The sequence below is a fragment of the Dreissena polymorpha genome, chromosome 3 (genome assembly GCF_020536995.1).
Source record: "Dreissena polymorpha isolate Duluth1 chromosome 3, UMN_Dpol_1.0, whole genome shotgun sequence".
Classification (NCBI taxonomy): domain Eukaryota; kingdom Metazoa; phylum Mollusca; class Bivalvia; order Myida; family Dreissenidae; genus Dreissena; species Dreissena polymorpha.
This window is the reverse complement of record NC_068357.1, coordinates 35,825,673-35,847,371: the sequence shown is the minus strand read 5'-3', so window position 1 is coordinate 35,847,371 and position 21,699 is coordinate 35,825,673. Positions and strand designations below refer to the sequence as shown.

The window sequence follows — 21,699 nt, the reverse complement described above, 5'->3', positions numbered from 1 at the left end:
GGCATGGGGAGGCATCTTTGCAAAAGGTTTGACACACCCATCTCTGTCAGTGATGAGGATTTCATTCATGAAAACATTGTTGGTCTGGTTAGCTTTTAGCCCATTCAAAGTATTGAACATATTTCTTCATAAGCCCGGTTAACCACTGGGTTTATGCTACAAGAGGGTCTGTGTTTTTGTTTATTTTTATTTATTTCCCCATAAACCCATGCCTTTAGGCTTTACAACAGGGTGCGTTTTTTTTTCCAAACGGAAGTTTAAGCTTTTTGATTCCAATAATATTTCTTTTATAAAAATGAAGATTGCATTTAATTTTAATTTTATTATCCCTTGCCATCGGCGGAGGGATATTGTTTTGGCGTTGTCTGTCCGTCTTTCCATCCGTCCGTCCGGAGCCATGTCTTGGAAGTTCTTTGGCGGATTTCATTGAAGCTTGGTATGAGTGTATATATGGATAAGAGGATGATGCACGCCAAGTGGTGTTGTACACCATCTTGTTATAACGGAGTTATTGCCCTTTGTATCTTAAAAAAGTGCTTTTTTGAGTGTCAAATATAACACTTTTGTGTCGAGAAGCATATTGTCGGGGATATCAATTCAACGAATTTGCTTGTTATTATATTTATTGAATGCACACCAGTCCTTAATACTGCAGACTAGCAAGAAGAATTTTTTAAAGCTGGCAAAATTGACTCATAATTGTGCTTTACTTTGTTCTACATGTATGTAAACTAGTTTTCATCAAAAGTATGAGTATCTTATTCTCAGCCAAGTTTATGGTGGTTTATGACTTTGTTCTTCAATTGACATTATAATGCTGAACAAATGGCATTCCTAGTAATAAATTTCCACAAAAATTGGTTATGGTTCTTACCAATGTTGAAATATTTTATTTAAAATTAAACCTCATTAAAATTAACAGCTTTAAACAGTTTCTATACTTTAAACTGGTTGTACAACTTGTTTTGAAAAGTATTGTTACAACAACATGGTGCATATTTCATTGATATTTTTATGAATAGCCAGAGATTAGTGTGGATACACTTATGAATTGTTTTATACTGTCTGTACAGATTGTTTCCCCTTTTATGGCTTTGGTTTGTGGCCAACTTTTGAAATATAATCCTGACTTAGTTCAGTCTTCAATGCCAATTTCACATGCACTTCAAAAATTGATTATTTAATGTTAAAATTAAGCTTTATATAAGTAAACATAAGTTAGCTAGTAAATAGTATTAATAGTTGTAGAAACTTGTGGATAAACACTCCGAGTGTTTGTTTGGAGAATGCAATTTATTAAGGCATTCTTTTAAACGTTTGTCATTAATAAGAATTAACTCTTTTAACTATTTAAAGATAATTATGCTTTAATTGATGTGAATCACATGTTCACATCAAAGGGGCCTTTTCACAGATTTGGGCAGGTATTGAAGTTTGTCATTTAATATTTATATTGATAAATGTTAACATTGGATCTAAAATTGGATCTAAAAAGCTCCTGTAAAAAAAACAAGAATAACATTAAAGAAATAAAAAAAGTAACCCTCAACTGGGCTCAGTAAAAGTCTATCGCTTAGACCACTCGGCCATTTGTGCTCATACAGTGCAGGGCCCTCAATCTATCAAATCTGCCGCCGAATTTTGGAAAATTAGTAACTTAAGATTTAAGGAAGACATGTACTTATTTTAAAGTCACAAGATCAAGGTCAAATGGTTTTGTAACATAACAAAGTCATAACAAAGTGATTTTTCCCAATCCAAAGGTAACTAACCCCATTCCCGAAATGGTGAAAAAAACACTGATTATTAAAAAAACATAATACTTTGACCTACAGTACCAAACACCTCAATACTATAATTATACCCCCACAAACGAAGTTTAGGGGGGTATATAGGAGTTAACTTGTCTGTCGGTCGGGCTGTTGGTTGGTGTGTCTGTCTGTCTGTCGGTCCGTATTAAGTGTCCGCTCTCTAATTCAAGTAGTTTTCATCCGATCTTCACCAAACTTGGTCAGAAGTTGTATCTACATGATGTCTAGGCCAAGATCGAACATGGGCCTTGCCAGGTCAAAAACTGGGTCACGGGGTCACTTTGTGCGTTTTAAACATTCAGCATGTTGTCCGCTCTCTAATTCAAGTAGTTTTCATCCGATCTTCACCAAACTTGGTCAGAAGTTGTATCTAGATGATGTCTAGGCCAAGTTAAAACATGGGCCTTGCCGGGTCAAAAACTAGGTCACGGGGTCACTTTGTGCGTTTTAAACATTCAGCATGTTGTCCGCTCTCTAATTCAAGTAGTTTTCATCCGATCTTCACCAAACTTGGTCAGAAGTTTTATGGAGATGATTTTAAGGCCAAGTTAGAACATGGGCCTTTCTGGGTCAAAAACTAGGTCAAGGGGTCACTAAGTGCGTTTTAAAAATTGAGCATGGTGTCCGCTGTTTTTTGTGAAGATGACATGTAAAATATTATGTGTCAATGCGGCATGTGGGGGTATTCGTCACCTCTGTGACAAAACTCTAGTTGTTTTTGAAAACAGTTACTGATTCCACTTCTGGTTATTTCATGTGAAATGATAAGAGAAGTAAGAAGTTCAAGTAATTCTTAATGAGATTGTTATGAAAACATTTTGTTGTGTTGATCCTACAGATCTCATGTTTTATGCATAAACCATTAAATGATATGGCAGTTACGCATGGTTATGTTTCATATTACTTTCATTGAAAACAAGTTTTTGTGTGCGGTCACCTTGTTCCAGTTTAACACATTTTTCACTCAATTGTAGGCAGGGATTATATTTACCCGTATTATAACTTGCTTATCAATGAATCTTGAGTCGAATGTTGTCATTGATAATTTACTAAAACATTACAAACAAGCTTAATTTTTTCAGTGCTTTTATTTAAAGATCTCTTTGCAAAATTTGCACATGACAATAGTATTTGTAAGTTTGAAATATTTGTTGACAATTATTGATTGAAATTCAGACTTATATTAACATCTTAATGTAGCTTGAAAAAGCTTGTAAAAAAGTGAACTGTGAAGCGAACACTATTGTTGTCATAAAGTGTTGCTCTATACTTATTAAGTTGCTGCTTGTATACAGTTCAACCTGCCTGAGCGACCGCTTGTTAATAGCGACCAACACCGATTTCCTCTCGAACGATTTCACTATATATTGAACCTGCGAATAAAGCCCACTTGCGAACAAAGACCAAAGACCGCCCTTTTACATCCCCAAAAGTCCATTTTGATAGCTTACAACGACCACAGCAATCATAAAAATAAATGATTTCGCAACTTTCAAAAAACAAAATGGCCACCGTGACGCTGTGTAGTCACGTGATACACATCTCACCAGTGGACTCCTCGGTCGCTATGGAGATATTGACAAGTGACAGTTTATTGCACTCGATAGCAGTTGGTTGTTTATTTAACACGCATTGCTAATTGGTAGTCGCCTGCTTCTTTTATGCATCTGACAGTTTGTCAAAAGTGTAAAAATTTGCCTTTGTATTTAAGTGACTCGCGATTAATTTACTAATTGCCGAAAATATCAAAGACAAATTTGGGGCTTTTATTAACTCATCAAGGAAATTAATGGTTTCATAGCAATTACGATGCCTTAAATACAATAATTTTGATAGTCATTCCCGTCTTAAATTTCTCCGTAATAAGACATGCATAGATTATTGATAAGTAAATTGTCAGTTCAAGTTTACCACCATGGCTTCCAAGCGTAAGCGTTAAGGTCATTAGTTTGATTGGTAAAGGACACAGTTGTAGACGAGTGGCTAGTTATCTTGGTGTAGGCAAAAATCAAATACAGAACATTATGAATTACATGTACATATACATGTATGTGAATAGTTATTTATAATGTATATGATTAATGAAATAAATAATAAAAAACATACGGGAAAATGGAAATAATAAATATAAAAACAAAACTTTGTTTTCAATCCTTTATTTCATTATACATGCATAAGTATTCAAACATTTAAACAAAAGAGCACCTACATAGATAAGGTACCTATTAAAAAACTACTAGCATATGTTGCAAAGTTTCAATCGACCCTGGGAATAAAGACCACCTGTGAACAAAGACCACAACGACCAAATCCCTTGAGTGGTCTTTATTGACAGGTTAGACTGTAGTATTTTATTAACCGAAGTCAAATTTATTACCTTTAACTATGAAAGAAATATGCTATTAATAGCAAAAAAAAGTGTTTCTTCAAGGTGAAAATGCACACAATTATCCGATATCCGTGACATTTTCTAGCATAATTAGCCAATAATTGTCAGTATTGATTTACACAGAAAACTGCTGCAAGACAGCTTATTTAAATGAATCTGGAAATGAGGCATTGAAGGGAGAATAAGCGCATTGATAGCCTTTCCCAGTCTGACTTACCACAGGCCTGAATACTTCTAAAACCTTGTAACAGTGGCATTATAAAAGTAATGATAATCCAAACACAGTGCATTCCTTCCCTTAGCCATTGAAATAGAATATTGGAAAGCAATAAATAAAAACATATTTAAGGAAATATTTGCAGTTGTATTTAAACCTTACTAGATTATAATATTTTTGTTAATTACTGAAGTCTTTGTAAATTCATTAATTTGGTTTAAACAACAACAAAAATTGCTTAAATGGAATACCCTATCATACATTGCTTACTTTTGTAAGTTTTTATACAATTATGTGTGTTGAATACAATTTGGAAATCTCTATATATGTAAATGAATATTCCTTCATTAAATTCACCCTGTATGTCCAGTCCTTACCTATTTATACAGAGAACATGCACATCCTGCAAGTAAGCTTAGCAATGGCATCTTAGTACTAAAATAATTATAAGTGCATGTCTTAAATAGTAAGACTATCTGCGAGAACAGGTCATTTATAGAGTATAAATGTGCAATGAAACCAAGTTGACAGTTATTTTCTGCTAAACTTAAATTACAATTGCACACTTTCATGTGATAATCATTATTCCACTTATGTAAATTGGGAGGGAGAGTTATACCATGGCTTAACACTTACTTTTTTTTAAACTAGCCCATTCGGGCTAGTAAATGCAGAACCTTCTAGCCCTGACCAATCTTTCATGTGCCCCAACCCAAGTATTATCAAAACCTTTATATTTATCATTCAACTTGTATTTTCTTGTGCGTGGAGACGCGCAATTATGATTCAATCATTCTTATTAGCTTGCCTTACTAATGCGAATGAATTCAATATTCATCTACTTGAGACATCTATTTGTAATCTTCACGCCATTTCGGGAGAAATTTCCTTGTTTTTTTTGTCCCTAATACTTTCTCTTACTTCCTCCTACCCTTTTCTTTTCTTATTTGAGGAACCCTCATCCCCACCTGTAAAGCCAAATTTAAACAACGACATGAAACGTTAAAACTTTTTTTTACATAGATTGTCGCGGTTGCCGTCTGACAACCAACGGTAAGTGAATCTTAGGTGTTGCAAAATAAAGTGTTACGTTAGTCGTAACAATTGTACAGGGTTAACTCTCTACTAAAAGCCGGGATCGACCATTAATATTAGTTTTGCTAATTGAATTGCGTAAAAAAGATTGTCAAAACACTTCTATTCGATCAAACAAATTAAAATTATTTAAAATTGATAAATAACTAATAATTTTACAGAAACTTTGTGTTAATGTCGAGTTTTATACCTCCATCGATCCCGGATGATCAGGGCTATCCCGGCTTTTAGTTTAAAACGTATTTTTATCGAGAAAACACGTCACTTCCAGGAAACCAATCAAAAACCGTATCTAGCCGAATTCTGTTTAAAAATAGGTACTGACGTGTTTTACCAGGAAAACCGCCGGGGATTTTCTGAATTGTCGGCCTCTTTTGATTGCAATCAGGGGGTTCCAAATCTATTTCGAGTTACGATCCGTTTGTTGTCTCCGACTTCACTCTGGGATTTAATTGTCATCTGATCATACTGTATTAAGATTTTTGCATCTTTAAAAAGCTTATTTAAAACGCAGTTTATTGATATTAAACACATAATCCCGCCCAAAATACACACGACCGGTCGGGCATGTTCCTGGGACATTGGCTAGCCTGGACCTAGGTACAGGCAGTGAATGTCGTTCGGACGTGCCTTAGTGTTAAGCCCTGGTTATACGAATACTGCATTAATTGACTGTCTGTCATGTTCATACATGTATCTGCTCCATCCATATTTCTTGTACCCATTGAATGACATTGAGTCTACATGGACGTACAGAAGACATGGATCATTTGCATCAACTCAAGGTCAAGGTTACATTTGAAGGTCAATATTTGAGTAGCATTTTTTTCCAGTTCCATATGTCCTTTAACACTTTCATAAAACTTGGCTGAAATGTTAAGGTTATTGAGACAAAAGAAGAAGGCGTAAGTAAGTCATTCAGAGTAAATGTTACATTTTTAGGTTTTAGATATTTAAGCCTCCAGTGTGCTCACTCCGTATCTCCTTAACCCTTGTCATCAAACTTGGCTCAAATGTCTTGCTAATTAAGACCCAAACAGAAGGCATATCACTCCCAACTCAAGGTCTAGGTCACTCTTGAAGGTTGAATATATGAGTTTATATTTTCATGTTCATACTATATAATGTACATAGTAAGTCATGAAGCTTGTGTTTGAACTCTTGAACTTCTCGGTTGATCTATCTCAAACTATCTCAAACATTCACAGTTGAACGACCAATTAAGGAATTTTGTCCCTGCCTTTTTTTTCAGTCTTGGAGGAATGGAATGCTATGGCTTAATTGTGTGTGCTGCATGTGAATATAAATAAGGCAATAAATGAATGTAAGTTATGTTTTAGCCAGATATGTTTGAACATCGACAAGCACAGTTTGACTTAAGACATACATCCCTGCTTAATAATTGGAAGTCTGTAATGAATATGGGTAAGTGCAAATGCATATATTTTTTCTTGACTTAAAATGTTTAGAGCATTTAAAACATCCCTTGGCAATTGGCAGGATTTACAACTAAAGTTATTCGTTTCCCATGCGCTATAATTTCCAGCTGAGAGATATAAATGTATTAATGGGAAACTGTTTGCAAGTTCAGAAGTTGTGATGTTGCTGCAGTTGTAATCTTACATCTTACAACTGCAGCTTTTGTTTTGACTGACTATGCCCAAACATTTATTGGAATTTAATTGTAGAAGATTAATAAAATTTGTAAAATTAAGTAAGTGACATATTGAGACAACAGTTTGATAATGAGGACAGATTTCATAATGCTTGATTTTATGATACACAAAAACTTGTACATTTGCTGGATTTGGTGAACCTGTTAAGAAGATATGGGGTTATTATTTTCATGTGTTTGACTTTTAATGAGGTTGCTATTTCATCAGGGGTTCCACTGGCCCAAAAAAAGTTGTCGCCACTTTTTCGCGGCGTGAATACTGTCGGTTATTCCACCTTATTAATAAGAACAATCATTTTAAGAAACCTTACTACATTAATGTCATTGACTATATTATCACTTTAAAAAGTATGTTATTTCATAAAAAAACAATAAGTACCTTCATAAGTCATACCTTCATACGTCTTAATAAGCTTTATTTGTATATAATTACATTTTTTCAACTTGATAAACAACACAAATGACCAAAATAATATAATAATGTTAACATCAATGTATTAAACAGTATGCTGCATAAATGTTTCGAAATTAATTATTTAAACATAAAATCACACCAATGTTCATCATTTGAAAGGGAATCAGAAAATAAAGCATCTCACTTCAAATTGTTTAACAGTTATATTTGGTAATTTGGACATGATATACATCAGCTTCTGTTGTTAACAAGTTTTCTGTTAGTGGTGGATGATTTCCAGGTTCAATCAAATGACTGTTGTTCACGCCTTTTTTCCTGACAGAAAGGCCCAGATAATTGCCACACTCCATTATAGTTGCCTGAAATAACATAGAGGATATTTGTTGGATTCGGTGGATTATCGATTTTAATTCACGAGTGATCATAGAAAATAATATTTTCACGAGTGGCGCAGCCACGAGTGAAAATATATATTTTATATGATCACGAGTGAATTAAAGTCGATAATCCACCGAACCCAACAAATTTTCTTTTTATTTTATGCTTTTTTTTCACAGTTTATATACATTGTTAAAGGGTTTAACTACAGAATTTCGCTTGGAAAATGACGTCATTTCGTCAAAAAAATGACGTCATTTAACATAAACAGTGAAAATTATCGATAATTTTCACTGATAATTTTCATTGTTTGAAACAGTGAAATTATCAGTTTTAATTCACTGATATTTCTCTATAAACAACCGGAAAGCATAAAATAAATAAAACATATTTTTACAAACTATCAACATCAAACCAACACACAAATGTCCCTATCTTTAAATGTCCGAATTTAACATATCCGAAATATAGTACATCGAGTGAATGTTTTATATTTAATTCAAAATTTTTTGTTATCTTAATCAATTTATATCCTTCCCAGAACATTACAATAATGAATCTTTTAAACAGAAATGCTCACAAATACCTGTTGAAACAAGTTTTTATTTGTTGATGTGGAGAAATTAAATGCTTTTGCCATCCCCATGGTTTTGATTTTAACAAAGAAATAGCGGCCCTAATGATCATTATAATTATTGATCGTCGTGACAGTTTGTCTCTGTGTTACTTAACTTATTGCTCAATATCATAAAGGAGCCGTTAATCCGATAATAACCCCCATAAAAATTGACAATAGCAGTAAAAACACCGTTTGTAACACTTACACGCTTCGGTGATTTCTAATGCACTCTGCACTGTAGGTCGCTTACATCGTTGTAAATCAATATTAACAACTGACAGACGCTTGCCGCTAATGCTCGGTCGCGTGCTTTCGACTCGCAGTACATTTTCGGATAGGATTTTACCGATTTTTTTAAATTCGCCACTTTTAAAAAATTGGAGCCACATTTAAAAATTTAGCGCCATTTGGCGCCAATGGCGATCGACAGCGGAACCCCTGTTCATCATCTTACAATAAATTTTGCAATTATTGTTAATTTGTTTACTACAATCTTGATTGCTTGTATTACATTGTAGTATTCATTCCTTGGCTGTAAGGATAAAGGCAGACTATTGATTGTGCAAGTTTTTTGTTGGCATATTTCAGTAGTTATAACCCTACTGCTTCCTTGCATGCTCATGTATATGTTTATGATGCAACTATTTCCATCAGGCTGAATCAACACTTATCTATAAAGATAAACTGTGAAGTGTCATCCCAGATTAGCCTGTACTATATGCACAGGCTAATGGGGGACAACTCTTTCTGCTTTCATGAAATGTTTTGTTTGAAGTAAGCGTCTTGTTAGCAAAAATCTAGTCTAGATGGAAAGTGTCCTCCTTGATCAGCCTGCACAGACTGCACAGACTAATCTGGGACAACACTTAGTGCACACACACATGATGTCCTGTTTTTCAAGAGAACGGTGCATGTGCTTTTTAGCTCATCTATTTTTTGAAAAAAAATTATGAGCTATTGTCATCACCTTGGCGTCGGCGTCGGCGTTGGCGTCCGGTTAAGTTTTGCGTTTAGGTCCACTTTTCTCAGAAAGTATCAATGCTATTGCATTCAAACTTGGTACACTTACTTACTATCAGAAGGGGACTGGGCAGGCAAAGTTAGATAACTCTGGCGTGCATTTTGACAGAATTATGTGCCCTTTTTATACTTAGAAAATTGAAAATTTTGGTTAAGTTTTGCGTTTAGGTCCACTTTTCTCAGTGAGTATCAATGCTATTGCATTCAAACTTGTTACACTTACTTAATATCATGAGGGGACTGGGCAGGCAAAGTTAGATAACTCTGGCATGCATTTTGACAGAATTATGTACCCTTTTTATACTTAGAAAATTGAAAATTTTGGTTAAGTTTTGTGTTTAGGTCCATTTTATTCCTTAAGCATCAAAGCTATTGCTTTCATACTTGCAACACTTACTAACTTTCATAAGGGGACTGTGCAGGCAAAGTAATGTAACTCTGATTGGCATTTTGACAGAATTATGTGCCCTTTTTATACTTAGAAAATTGAAAATTTGATAAAGTTTTGTGTTTAGGTCCACTTTATTCCTACAGTATCAAAGCTATTGCTTTCATACTTGCAACACTTATTAACTATCATAAGGGGACCGTGCAGGCAAAGTTATGTAACTCTGACTGGCATTTGGACGGAATTATGGGCCCTTTATACTTAGAAAATTGAAAATTTGGTTAAGATTTATGTTTTGGTCCACTTTACCCCTAAAGTATCATAGATATTGCTTTCATACTTGGAACACTCAAAAACTATCATAAGGGTACAGTAAAAGGACAAGTTGCATAACTCTGGTTGTCATTGTTACGGAATTATGGCCCTTTTTTGACTTAGTAACTTTTAATATATGGTTTAATTTTGTGTTTCAATCCACTTTACTTCTTAAGTATCAAGGCTATTGCTTTCAAACTTCAAATACTTTCATGCTATCATGAGGTTACTGTACCTGGCAAGTCGAATTTTACCTTGACCTTTGAATGACCTTGACTCTCAAGGTCAAATTATTAAATTTTGCTAAAATTGCCATAACTTCTTTATTTATGATTAGATTTGATTGATACTTTGACGAAACTACTCTTACCTGACATACCACAATAGACTCCACCCAAACCGTCCCCCGTGCCCTCCCCCGTGCCCTCCCCCCCTCCCCCCCTCCCCCCCCCCTATTTTTTTTTTTTTTTTTTTAAGATCATCTCACAAATGACCCCCACACCCTCACACTATACCCCCACCCCCCCCCCCCACCCCACCCACCCCCCATGTTTTTTTTTTTTTTTTTTTTTTTTTTTAAGATCATCTCACAAATTACCACCACACCCTCACACTACACCCCACCCCCTCCCCAATTTTTTTTAAACGGTTATGTTTGAAATACCGTCCAACCATCGCACCTAAAAAATCCCCCCCCCCCCCCCCCCGCCCCCGATTTTGTTTTTCTTTTTTTTTTCCGCTTTTTTTGGAAGATAATGTAATAAATGTCCACAACCGCACACTATACACCCCTCTTCACTCCACCCCTCCCTCCTTTGTGATTGAAAATGAGAGTCCCTTCACCTTTAAAAAGAAAATAGATGAGCGGTCTGCACCCGCAAGGCGGTGCTCTTGTTTCATTCTAGCTATGATCCCCTACAGTTCCTATTTACAGTGCCATGTTAAACTGTTAAATATAACTTGTGTTCCATTCCAGATCGCCTGCAATATATTCCGCACGTTACCTCCCAATGACAACCCGGAGTTCGACCCAGAGGAAGATGAGCCAACCTTGGAGGCCTCTTGGCCCCACTTACAGGTAATACACCCTCCTTGTCCTACCTCAGTGATTTTGTTTGCCATTTGGGAAAAGTACCGGTGCCATTCAAATTGGGAAAAATTAGCTTGAAAACCATGATATTGGGAATATTCGCATCATGAACTCTTCAGATTGGGAATTATGGGTCTTTTTAATTGCTTGGTATAAATTGCATGACCCAGTTGAGATATTCAGTTACATGCATTTTATTTGATCACTTGCAGATAATGTACTGTTTGATCAAAATTGATAAAATTTCTCCTTTTGGGAATTTTTCAGACTGCAATTTGGGAATTTTTTTTCCTATGTTGGGGAGGTAACTTTAATGGGTACTTTATAAAGAAGGAAAAGAATTACTGTACCTTTACCCTTTCCCTTAAGTAGAAAAGTGAGAATTGCTTTATGCAACCAGTTTAAAACCAGAACAGTGTGTTTTTATGCCCCCGAAGGAGGGCATATAGTGAACGGACCGTCCGTCTGTCTGTCCTTCCGTCACACTTTGCATTTAGGTTTCGCGTATAGGTTTCGAAAAATTCTCATAACTTCTATGTCCCTTCACATAGCAACTTGATATTTGGCATGCACGTGTATCTCATGAAGCTGCACATTTTGAGTGGTGAAAGGTCAAGGTCATCCTTCAAGGTCAAAGGTTAAAAAACATGTATCAAAGCCGTTAGTAGGGGGCATTGTGTTTCTGACAAACACATCTCTTGTTAAATTCTAAAATGATTACTTTTATGTTTGCTTTCCTGCAGAAAACAGTTTATTTTGCATTCAAAATCTTATGTGACATCTTCATTTAAGTACACTTCAAGTTGATGTGTCTCTTTATGCAAACCAGACCTGGCATTATTTTAGCCTTGTTCTGGGAAAACTGGACTCAATTCACGTGCGTAAAGGGTTGTTCCATATTAGTGTGTGCAGTCTGCACTTATATGGGATGACATTGTCCGCCATTACTGGATTTTCATTAAGAATAGACTCCTTTATACGAAAAATTCCATAAAAGCGCAAAGTGTCGTCCCAGATAAACCTGTGTGGACTGCTCAGGCTAATCTGGGCCAATAATATACGCTCATGCATGAAGCCAAATTTTTACCAGAACAGGGCTCATTTCTTGGCATTATTTCCTTGCAGATTGTGTACGAGTTCTTTCTACGATTTCTTGAATCTCCAGACTTTCAACCCAGCCATGCAAAAAAGTTTATTGATCAAAAGTTTGTTCTTCAAGTAAGTATGTTGAAAGGTGCTATTGACATGAACAAGCTGTTGTTTTAAGTATACTTGTATTTTATTTTCAGAACTAAACAAAAATATGTGTTTTGAATATTCTGGGGTAAGTGGGTGGCTTGATTAGCCCTCAAACCGATTAAAACCCCCAAATGCTTTGAATTTACCGGTCCAAGGGGGTGATCCCTGTTTAAATCATTTTATATTTATAGTTGGTGTTCTGTTATAAAAGTAGTTGTTAGAAACAATAATTTGTCTTCATAGAGTTTCTGCACTTTCATAGTTTGCTATGTTTAAAATAGAGAATATTAGTGTCTTTTTATGCCCCCGGATCGAAAGATATTGTTTTTGGCCTGTCTGTCTGTCTGTCTGTCATTCATTCATTCATTCATTGTGTGTGTCCCAAAACTTTAACCTTGGTTAAAGTTTTGCAATAACTTTTGCATTTATATTGAAGATAGCAACTTGATATTTGGCATGCATGTGTATCTCATGGAGCTGCACATTTTGAGTGGTGAAAGGTCAAGGTCATCCTTCAAGGTCAAAGGTCAAATATATGGTAAAATATTTGGCTTCAAAGCGGCGCAATAGGGGGCATTGTGTTTCTGACAAACACATCTCTTGTTGTACTTGATTTTATCAGAAGAGTTAATGACAGGTTTACACTGCCAGGCTTGCAGAGCCTTTCTGAGATGTCAAGTACATCAAGACACTACCCTAAAGTTCTATTTATTGTTTTGTAAAACAAAAAACAAAAACACAACGATGGAATGTTTGCTCATTATTGTTTAAATTTTTGTCCGTGATTTTTCAAACAAACCTAAAACACGCCATGGATCATATCCCTGGCATTTCCTAAATGATAATAACTCCATGATATCCTGGAAGGAAAGGTTAATGTTTCCTACTCGTTACAGTGTTTTCTTCGTGCTTCTTAAATTGTGTGAAATATTTTGAAAGGAGCCGTAACAGAGTAAGACAAGACACCCTTAATTTTTACTTGTTAGCTATGTAGTTTTGATGGTGTGAACGAAAATACGTAAATGCATTATACTTTTCATGTCACCCAGTCTATACTGGGGAACATATTGTTTTTGCCCTGTCTATTGTTTGTTTGTTTGCGTCAAACTTTAAGATTGGCCATAACTTTTGCAATATTGAAGATTGCAACTTGATATTTGGCATGCATGTGTATCTCATGGAGCTTCACATTTTGAGTGGTGAAAGGTCAAGGTCATCCTTCAAGGTAAAAGGTCAAATATATGGAGGGGACATAGTGTTTCACAAACACATCTTGTTTCACATGAACTTTGTATAAATTTATATGTATTTTGGAAATTAAAAAAGTCAAAGGATGTCTGTAATTGCCGCGTGTATTAGGAAAATGCGGTATACTCAGTACATTGTAAAATTTAAATGCTGCCATATCGTTAATCGTCAATGTTTAAAAATTCTTACATGTATGAACCTATATCAGACATCTATGATCAATTCTCATAGTCTTGAAACTTGTAACTTTCTATGAAATATATAGTATAAAAAAGGTCATGATTGTCATATATCAATTTGAACTTTATGATAACAATGCTCTTTGTTTGTTCCAGTTGTTAGAATTATTCGACAGTGAAGACCCACGTGAGAGGGACTTCTTAAAGACTGTACTGCATCGGATATATGGCAAATTCTTAGGCTTACGAGCTTTCATTAGGAAACAAATTAATAATATATTTCTTAGGTAAGTTGGGTATGTAATTTGTTGATACCGTAATAACTCTATGTTTTCGGACACTTAAAAATAATTATTTTTTTTCGTGTCCGAAAACTTAGATACGAAAAATATTCACAAAATACAGGTGTCCGAAAACTTAGAGTCGAAAATGGAAGTGTCCGAAAATAGCGTCAATTGTATCAACGACTACCGGTAATGGCACGCGCTTGTAAAATACCATGCCGTATAGTATAAATTACAGTTATACATGTTTGCAATGCATGTTAAATAATTGTAAATGCTTAATTTATTTGACAGAAAGTTACTTCAAGGTTGTACTTTGACAAACGAGTTCAAAAATGAGCATGTGATGTACCGATACACGCTTGTATAAACCTGTAATTAGCGCAATAAAAAAAGCAAACTATGAATTCTTTGTTTGTTCATTTCCGATAGTTGTTGTGTAACACCTTCCATTGTTCGTAAAACTTGTAATAGGGTGCATCACAATTTGAAACATTTAGTATTTGTCACAGTTATATAACTGAGAAGGGGAAGTACCATTGCGGTAGATAATTGAACTGTTAATTGGCACTACCCCTGGTTATTGTCATAACGCTTATGCTATCGGGCGAAACCATTGTTTAATACTTGTTAACAAGGTTATTTACCCAATAACGCAAATGTAATGGTCCATTGCCCTCAGGCATGCACCCGCAATGTTTTATGATGTTAATCTGGTTGTAAAACCCCATGATCGAAGTGTCATTAGATAAAATAGGTAAAATAGCGCTGTAAAATATCCTGTCCGAAAACTTAGATACATAAATAACGGACGAAAACTCGTGTGTCCGAAAATAAAGAGTCACGAAAAATAATTATTTTTGCTAAAAAAGGGGGTGTCCGAAAACTTAGAGTGTCCGAAAACATAGAGTTATTACGGTAGCTGTTTAGTTTTAATTGTGATAATTGTAGAGTTAGCAGTGTCAATGATGACTTAATTGTTGACAATCAGTTTAAAATATCATACACAAAAAGTTATTAGTGTTCATGTTCTAAGTGACATCTGTAATAGTGCTAAAAGAAGGATGTTACTTAAAAGACTGCTACCAATGTAGTTGCATGTTTTATAATGGAAAGGAAACAAATACCAAGAACCTTGAATGGGGACATAATAGATTTTCAATTGAAATTGTAAATGTATGTTAATTGTTTGAAAATGTATAGAAAGTAAAAGTTATCCCATGTTCAAAGGGTTTGGTATTAAGAAGAGTTTGCTGATCTCATTTGAAAATAGTGATTGTTAAATTTATAATTAAACCATAACAGTATCAATATAATGCAATAACAGGACATAATTTTCAGTAACAAACTAGAAAAAGAACACTTGATAAATGATGTTGTTTGAAATAGTAAGCTTTTGTCATATTCAGTATGAGCATATGAACTTTGTTCATGGAAAACTGGACTAAATGCATGTGCGTTAAATGTCCTCCCAGATTAGCATACTGCAGAGGCTAATTTTGGACCGCACTATATGCACATGCATTCAACCCAGTTTTCCGATATTAAGGCTCATTTGTTAACATCTCTGTCCTCTTTTCAGGTTTATATATGAAACAGAGTCATTTAATGGAGTCGGTGAATTACTAGAGATTCTAGGCAGGTAAGCAATCAAACCAGCAACAAGAATTTTTTTTAATGCCTCTTGGGTCAATAATGAAAGAAGTACTTTGATTTTATCGATTTTTATGCCCCTGGATCGATAGATCGGGGTTATATTGTTTTTGGCCTGTCTGTCTGTCATTGTATGTGTGTGTCACAAAACTTTAACCTTGGTTAAACTTTTATAACTTTTGCAATATTGAAGATAGCAACTTCATTTTTGGCATGCATGTGTATCTCATGGAGCTGCACATTTTTAGTGGTGAAAAGTCAAGGTCAAGGTCATCCTTCAAGGTCAAAGGTCAAATATCATTGTATTTTTTGTTCCTAAAACTTTAACCTTCGTTAAAGTTTGGTCATAACTTTTTGAATATTGAAGATAGCAACTTGATATTTGGCATGCATGTGTATCTCATAGAGCTGCACATTTTGAGTGGCTAAAGGTCATGGTCAAGGTCGAATTTATGGCTTCAAAGCGGCGCAATAGTGGGCATTTTGTTTCTGACAAACACATTTCTTGTTTTTTAAATAGGATGCATTTATTGATGTTATTTTTGTTACAAAGATGTGTTTAATTTGTATTTAATTAATTTTTATGTTCAGTTTAATGCAGATTTTGAAAAAAGATCGTTATTTCATACCACAAATGACAAATCAATGACATAACTATACCTTTAAATTCTATTTTAACCTATCTCCTGATAGCATCCACTAATAAAAAACAAATGAATTTGCAACATAATTTCCATATGAATAAGTTTGCAAGTACTGACAGTTGAACCATTTGTCAGCACACTAATAAACTTAATAAAAGTGTTGTAATGCAGAATTCATTTGAAGGCCTGTTTGTACTAATTCTTTGCCATCTCTTAACCTCTCATTGCAGCATTATCAACGGGTTTGCGTTACCGTTAAAGTCGGAGCACAAGCAGTTTTTAATGAAGGTTTTAATTCCCCTACATAAAGCAAAGAGCTTGAGTTTGTATCATGCCCAGGTATGTATTCCTCCTCCTAGCTGTAATAAACATAATATTTGGGGTTTATTCTTATTTGATGTAATTGTTATGTCAGTATTCTTAAATGGACACATAGTGTGTTTGCCTTGTGTCAGTCGACCAGCAAAAAAAAACTCCAAGCCAAATAATAGTTTGTTTAAATATTTAACTTCATAAACGTACATGCAATTGTACGTTCTGATGGTTATTTTTGTCCAAATGCTAGGTTATATGGTAAACGATGTGACTAAGTATTTTCAAAAAATAAAATTTAAAAAAATCTTGTAATGTTCTCAATTGACAAGACACACACAGATTGAAACTGTTTGCAACAGCGGATCAAGTGTGTTGGCATGCAGTGTAAATGGGCACCAAATCAATGCTGCATGGCAATTTGATGAAAAGAAGCACATGTAACACTATGTTAAAAGTTAAAATCATTCAATTAATTGTGGTTGTTAATCACTCCACCATAGCTATTTTCACAAAATGAACTGTTACTCCTGTATATGTATTTGTGTCTCCATTTTGTCAAGATTTGAAATGCACTGTTACTCATTTTCTCAATCCTTATCAATATCGCTCCAGCTGTTAACAAAATATTGTCCAAAAATTTAATTTCAAGATGCATTTGAAAATGAGATTAAAGATAACAAGGTTTGTTATTAATTCTTTACCTACAATAAATTGCCCTGCATATTTTTTCATTGAAACATTGTTATTAATTTGTAGTATAAAAGTCAGGTTGGTTGGTTGAAGTTGATGCTGTCATTGTAACTGTTTTGTTACAAGATCATTGCTAATGAAAGACACAATCCCTTTCAGACACACCTTGATCTACTTCATAGAAATCTTTCGAAGGATAACAGTAACATTTTTCTTGCTACATAAGAGTTGAATCTCGCTCATGGAAGTCCATGCTTAATGCATGTGCCAAAAAGTGTCTGCACAGGCAAATCATGGACAACACTTAATTTTTTGTTCGACAAAAGATAGTCTGTTCTATCCGAAAATTCATTTGAGGTGGAATGTCTTTCCCAGGAGCCTCTTCAGACTTTTTGATATCATAGATATTTTTATTTTATGCTTTCCGGTGGTTTATAGAGAAATATCAGTGAATTAAAACTGATAATTTCACTGTTTCAAACAATGAAAATTATCAGTGAAAATTATCGATAATTTTCACTGTTTATGTTAAATGACGTCATTTTTTTGACGAAATGACGTCAATTTTCCCAACGAAATTCTTTAGTTAAACTCTTTAACAATGTATATAAACTGTGAAATAAAGCATAAAATAAAAAGAAAATTTGTTGGGTTCGGTGGATTATCGATTTTAATTAACTCGTGATCATATAAAATGTATATTTTCACTCGTGGCTGCGCCACTCGTGAAAATATTATTTTCTATGATCACTTGTGAATTAAAATCGATAATCCACCGAACCCAACAAATATCCTCTATATGTTTGCCTCATTCATTAAGTGGAGGGATTGTGTCCACTTGTTGTAGCAATGATCAATTAAGGATGTATGTTTTCCACAGATTTGGACTTTTTGCTTACTGTTTATATTAGCAATTGCATATTTTCTCTGTTATTTATATGTTTTAATTTATATAACAATAGTCATTACTGTAAGAATGTTTTTTAAACAAAAACAAAACATAAATTAACCACATAAATGTACTTCTATGTATGCTTTGTAACTTTATGAAAAAGGTTTGAAGATTTGAAACTTCCAGTAAATTTATAGCTGCTTTAATGCAATTTTGTGTAAGTTCATTTCAATGAAGTATAATTAGATAACAGTACAATACATTCAAGAGACTGTTGAATTAAACCTCATTAATGAGTTATGATTTTTAGACCAGTTTGCTTTGATTGTTTGTCATGCAAAATGTTCCGTTACAAGAATTGCAACTGGCTAACCAGTCATAACTTACCAACCAGAACCTATTTAAAAATGCTCTTTGCCAGTTCCATTACAGTTATAATTTTGACTTGACCCTCACACTGGGAAAACTGGTCTTACTGTATGTGTGTTAAGTGTAGTCTCAGATTAGCCTGTGCTGTCCGCGCAGGCTAAACTTGGACAACACTTTCCGCTTTTATATAATTTTTTGTTTAAAAGAAGTTTCTTTTTAGCAAAAATCCAGCTAAGGCGGAAATTTTCGTACCTGATTAGTTTGTGCGGACTGCTCATGCTAATTAGGGATGACAGTTTACGCACATGCATTAAGTCCCAGTTTCCCAAAACTGATAAAAGAAAGATTTTCCCCTCCATTTCTATAACTGCATGTGTCTGTTTCAGCTGGCGTATTGTGTTGTGCAGTTTCTAGAGAAGGATGCCAGTCTGACAGAAGATGTAAGCATCCCCAACATGCAGATATGTTACGTTGCTCATGACCTTCTCTACAGTCCTGGGCCCTAATTCACCAACCCAGCCTCAGACTTAAGAATAGAGAGTACACTTTAACTCAAGAATACACTTTGACCCAAGAGCAAATAGCTCAGAAATTGCATGTATACAGACTGCCAATTGTACCAGTATCATACCAGTAGTTATTATAGTGATATTATGGGCATCTAACAGTTTATAGGTGTCTATCGCAACCATAGTTTATTTTTGGTGTTTTCACTTCATATACTCTTATATTTGTTTATACAGCATCAACATACTAAAACAATATCCCGGAAAGAGAAAAATAATGCATTTGAAAATCAACCGTACTTTCATTTTGACAACTGACGACAGTAATTATGCGATGTACGATGCAAGTCTTAATGTAGTTTTCATGCAGATTCGTTCATACGACACAAAGACACAATTTTGGTTAAAGGATTATTTCGGCTTAGAGGACTAGGTGAGTCATGTAAAATATCGAAAATAATATATATTTATAAATAACTGGTAGCAAGATGAGTTGTAGATAATTAGTCAGTTATCACATTTAAACTAATTCTTTTGACCAGTTAATTCTTTTCAGCTCAATTCAACAGTGAAAAATGCCCATAATATCACTTTAACATATTGTGCTTAATGACAATTGATGTTACAATACATGGTATCTTTGTTCTTAATTATAAGTGAATGATGTAAAAAGAAATGATAAGCGCCCAGTTGGACTCCGCATGTAAGCACAGAATATCACAGTTTCAGAAACTATTGTAATGGTTTAAGTCTAAGAATTGTTTGGTAGACATAAGAATGAAGAATCATGAAAGCAAGTTTTAGAGTTTGAATATTTACTGGCTTAAACTGGTGCTTATATCATTATTTCATTGTTAAAAACAAAGAATAGTGTAATAATGTGTTAACTGCAATCCTAGACATAACTTTCAAATAGGTTTAAAACAATATAGTTTTATGAATATTCGTTTTTTAGACTTAAGTCTAAGAATCCGTTGGTGAATACGGGCCCAGTTCTGGGCAGTTGGAACTTGGCTCAGTGAAATGTGTTGTCTGTTCCATTTTATGTTGGTTGACATGCCTGAGCAATTGACTATTATTTTTTCATATATTAATTAATTCATTTATTATGGTTTTCCTTGTTATTGCTTGTCTTAAAGGTTTAGATTGCTCATTTATGTCTAAAACCTGATTGGGATTCTCGACAAAAGTTCTTTTCTCAGAACTTCAGAAACACTAAATATAGTGCTTTGGTAAATCCATTTGGAGGGCTATTTTCTGCATTAAACACGAAAGCAGTCAATTGATATTGTAGTGTATTCAACCTATTTAGGAAAGGTGTCAGTCTGGAAAAAGATACACATGTACAACTCATTGAAAAGCTTTAAATGTTAGGCAGTGGATGGTTTGATGCTAAGTTTACCTTGGGTTTGCCAGTACTTTTCAAAACAAAAATAAACTTAGTTTCACCCTTTCAATATGTGTATGTTAATGTTATATTAAGATGATATATATTTTTTAATTTCATAAAGCCGAAACAAAAGCATGATAAATTCAGCATAACAGAAAGTGTGAGTGACAAAAATATGAGTGAAAAAAATAACTGTTTGATTTTGCTTTATTTACCCTATTTATACTGTATTAACATCACCCTGGACAGTGATGTATCTAGTTTGCAGTCTCCAAATGTGAATTACAAACAGTTGAGTTTTTCATGGTAGCTATAACTTGTGCAAATTTAAATTTTACCTTAAAGCTTGCATTGCTCTGTGTTTGCATTATCATACTTATTTCTAGAATATGCTAAATGAAAATCTTTATTGTTTCTGTATAATGTGGTAACATGTTTGCAAAAGGATTATATTAACTGACAATTAAATTGAAATATGACTTCACTTAAGACAAGAATGTTAAATAATCTTTCTATGATAAGCTTGCCTTGTAAGTCATTTACTTTCGTCAATTGCTTAGGTATTTTGTACTGATTCTAAAGTCTGGTGTACTTTTTTTTCATTGAAATGAGCACTTGTGTTTCTTGTTTACGTGTTTAATGCAGTTCTCACTTTTGCAAATTCTTTCACAAACGAAAGCTTTTTCAAACACTTGTTAACATAATGATCAGTTAGTTTCTGCTTTGCCTATCCAAAGAAATGTATGATATTGAAACTTAGACAAACTACAGTGGTCATTTAAGCATGACTATTGTCAATACTTCATAAGCTGGAAAAAAGTTTCCATGTTCCTTATTTATAAATAATAAGTTTCTATGTTCATTTTAAAGCTATAGTA

At 34.2% G+C, this 21,699-nt stretch overlaps 1 protein-coding gene across 3 annotated transcripts in view; it reads left to right on the top strand.

Moving 5' to 3' along the window:
* LOC127873678 (serine/threonine-protein phosphatase 2A 56 kDa regulatory subunit epsilon isoform-like) overlaps positions 1 to 21,699 on the top strand; it is a 48,619-nt gene that overhangs the window by 16,211 nt on the left and 10,709 nt on the right. For 2 of the 3 annotated variants that reach the window (XR_008046322.1, XM_052417609.1), the window contains exons 3-9: positions 11,299 to 11,400; positions 12,538 to 12,630; positions 14,235 to 14,365; positions 15,945 to 16,004; positions 16,890 to 16,998; positions 19,312 to 19,365; positions 20,943 to 20,981. Coding sequence is in view for 2 of the 3 variants with exons in the window: in XM_052417609.1 (XP_052273569.1) it covers positions 11,299 to 11,400; positions 12,538 to 12,630; positions 14,235 to 14,365; positions 15,945 to 16,004; positions 16,890 to 16,998; positions 19,312 to 19,365; positions 20,943 to 20,981 (588 nt within the window). In the remaining variant the exon portion in view is untranslated. The remainder of the gene's footprint in view (positions 1 to 11,298; positions 11,401 to 12,537; positions 12,631 to 14,234; positions 14,366 to 15,944; positions 16,005 to 16,889; positions 16,999 to 19,311; positions 19,366 to 20,942; positions 20,982 to 21,699) is intronic. The other variant, XM_052417610.1, reaches the window with a different exon arrangement.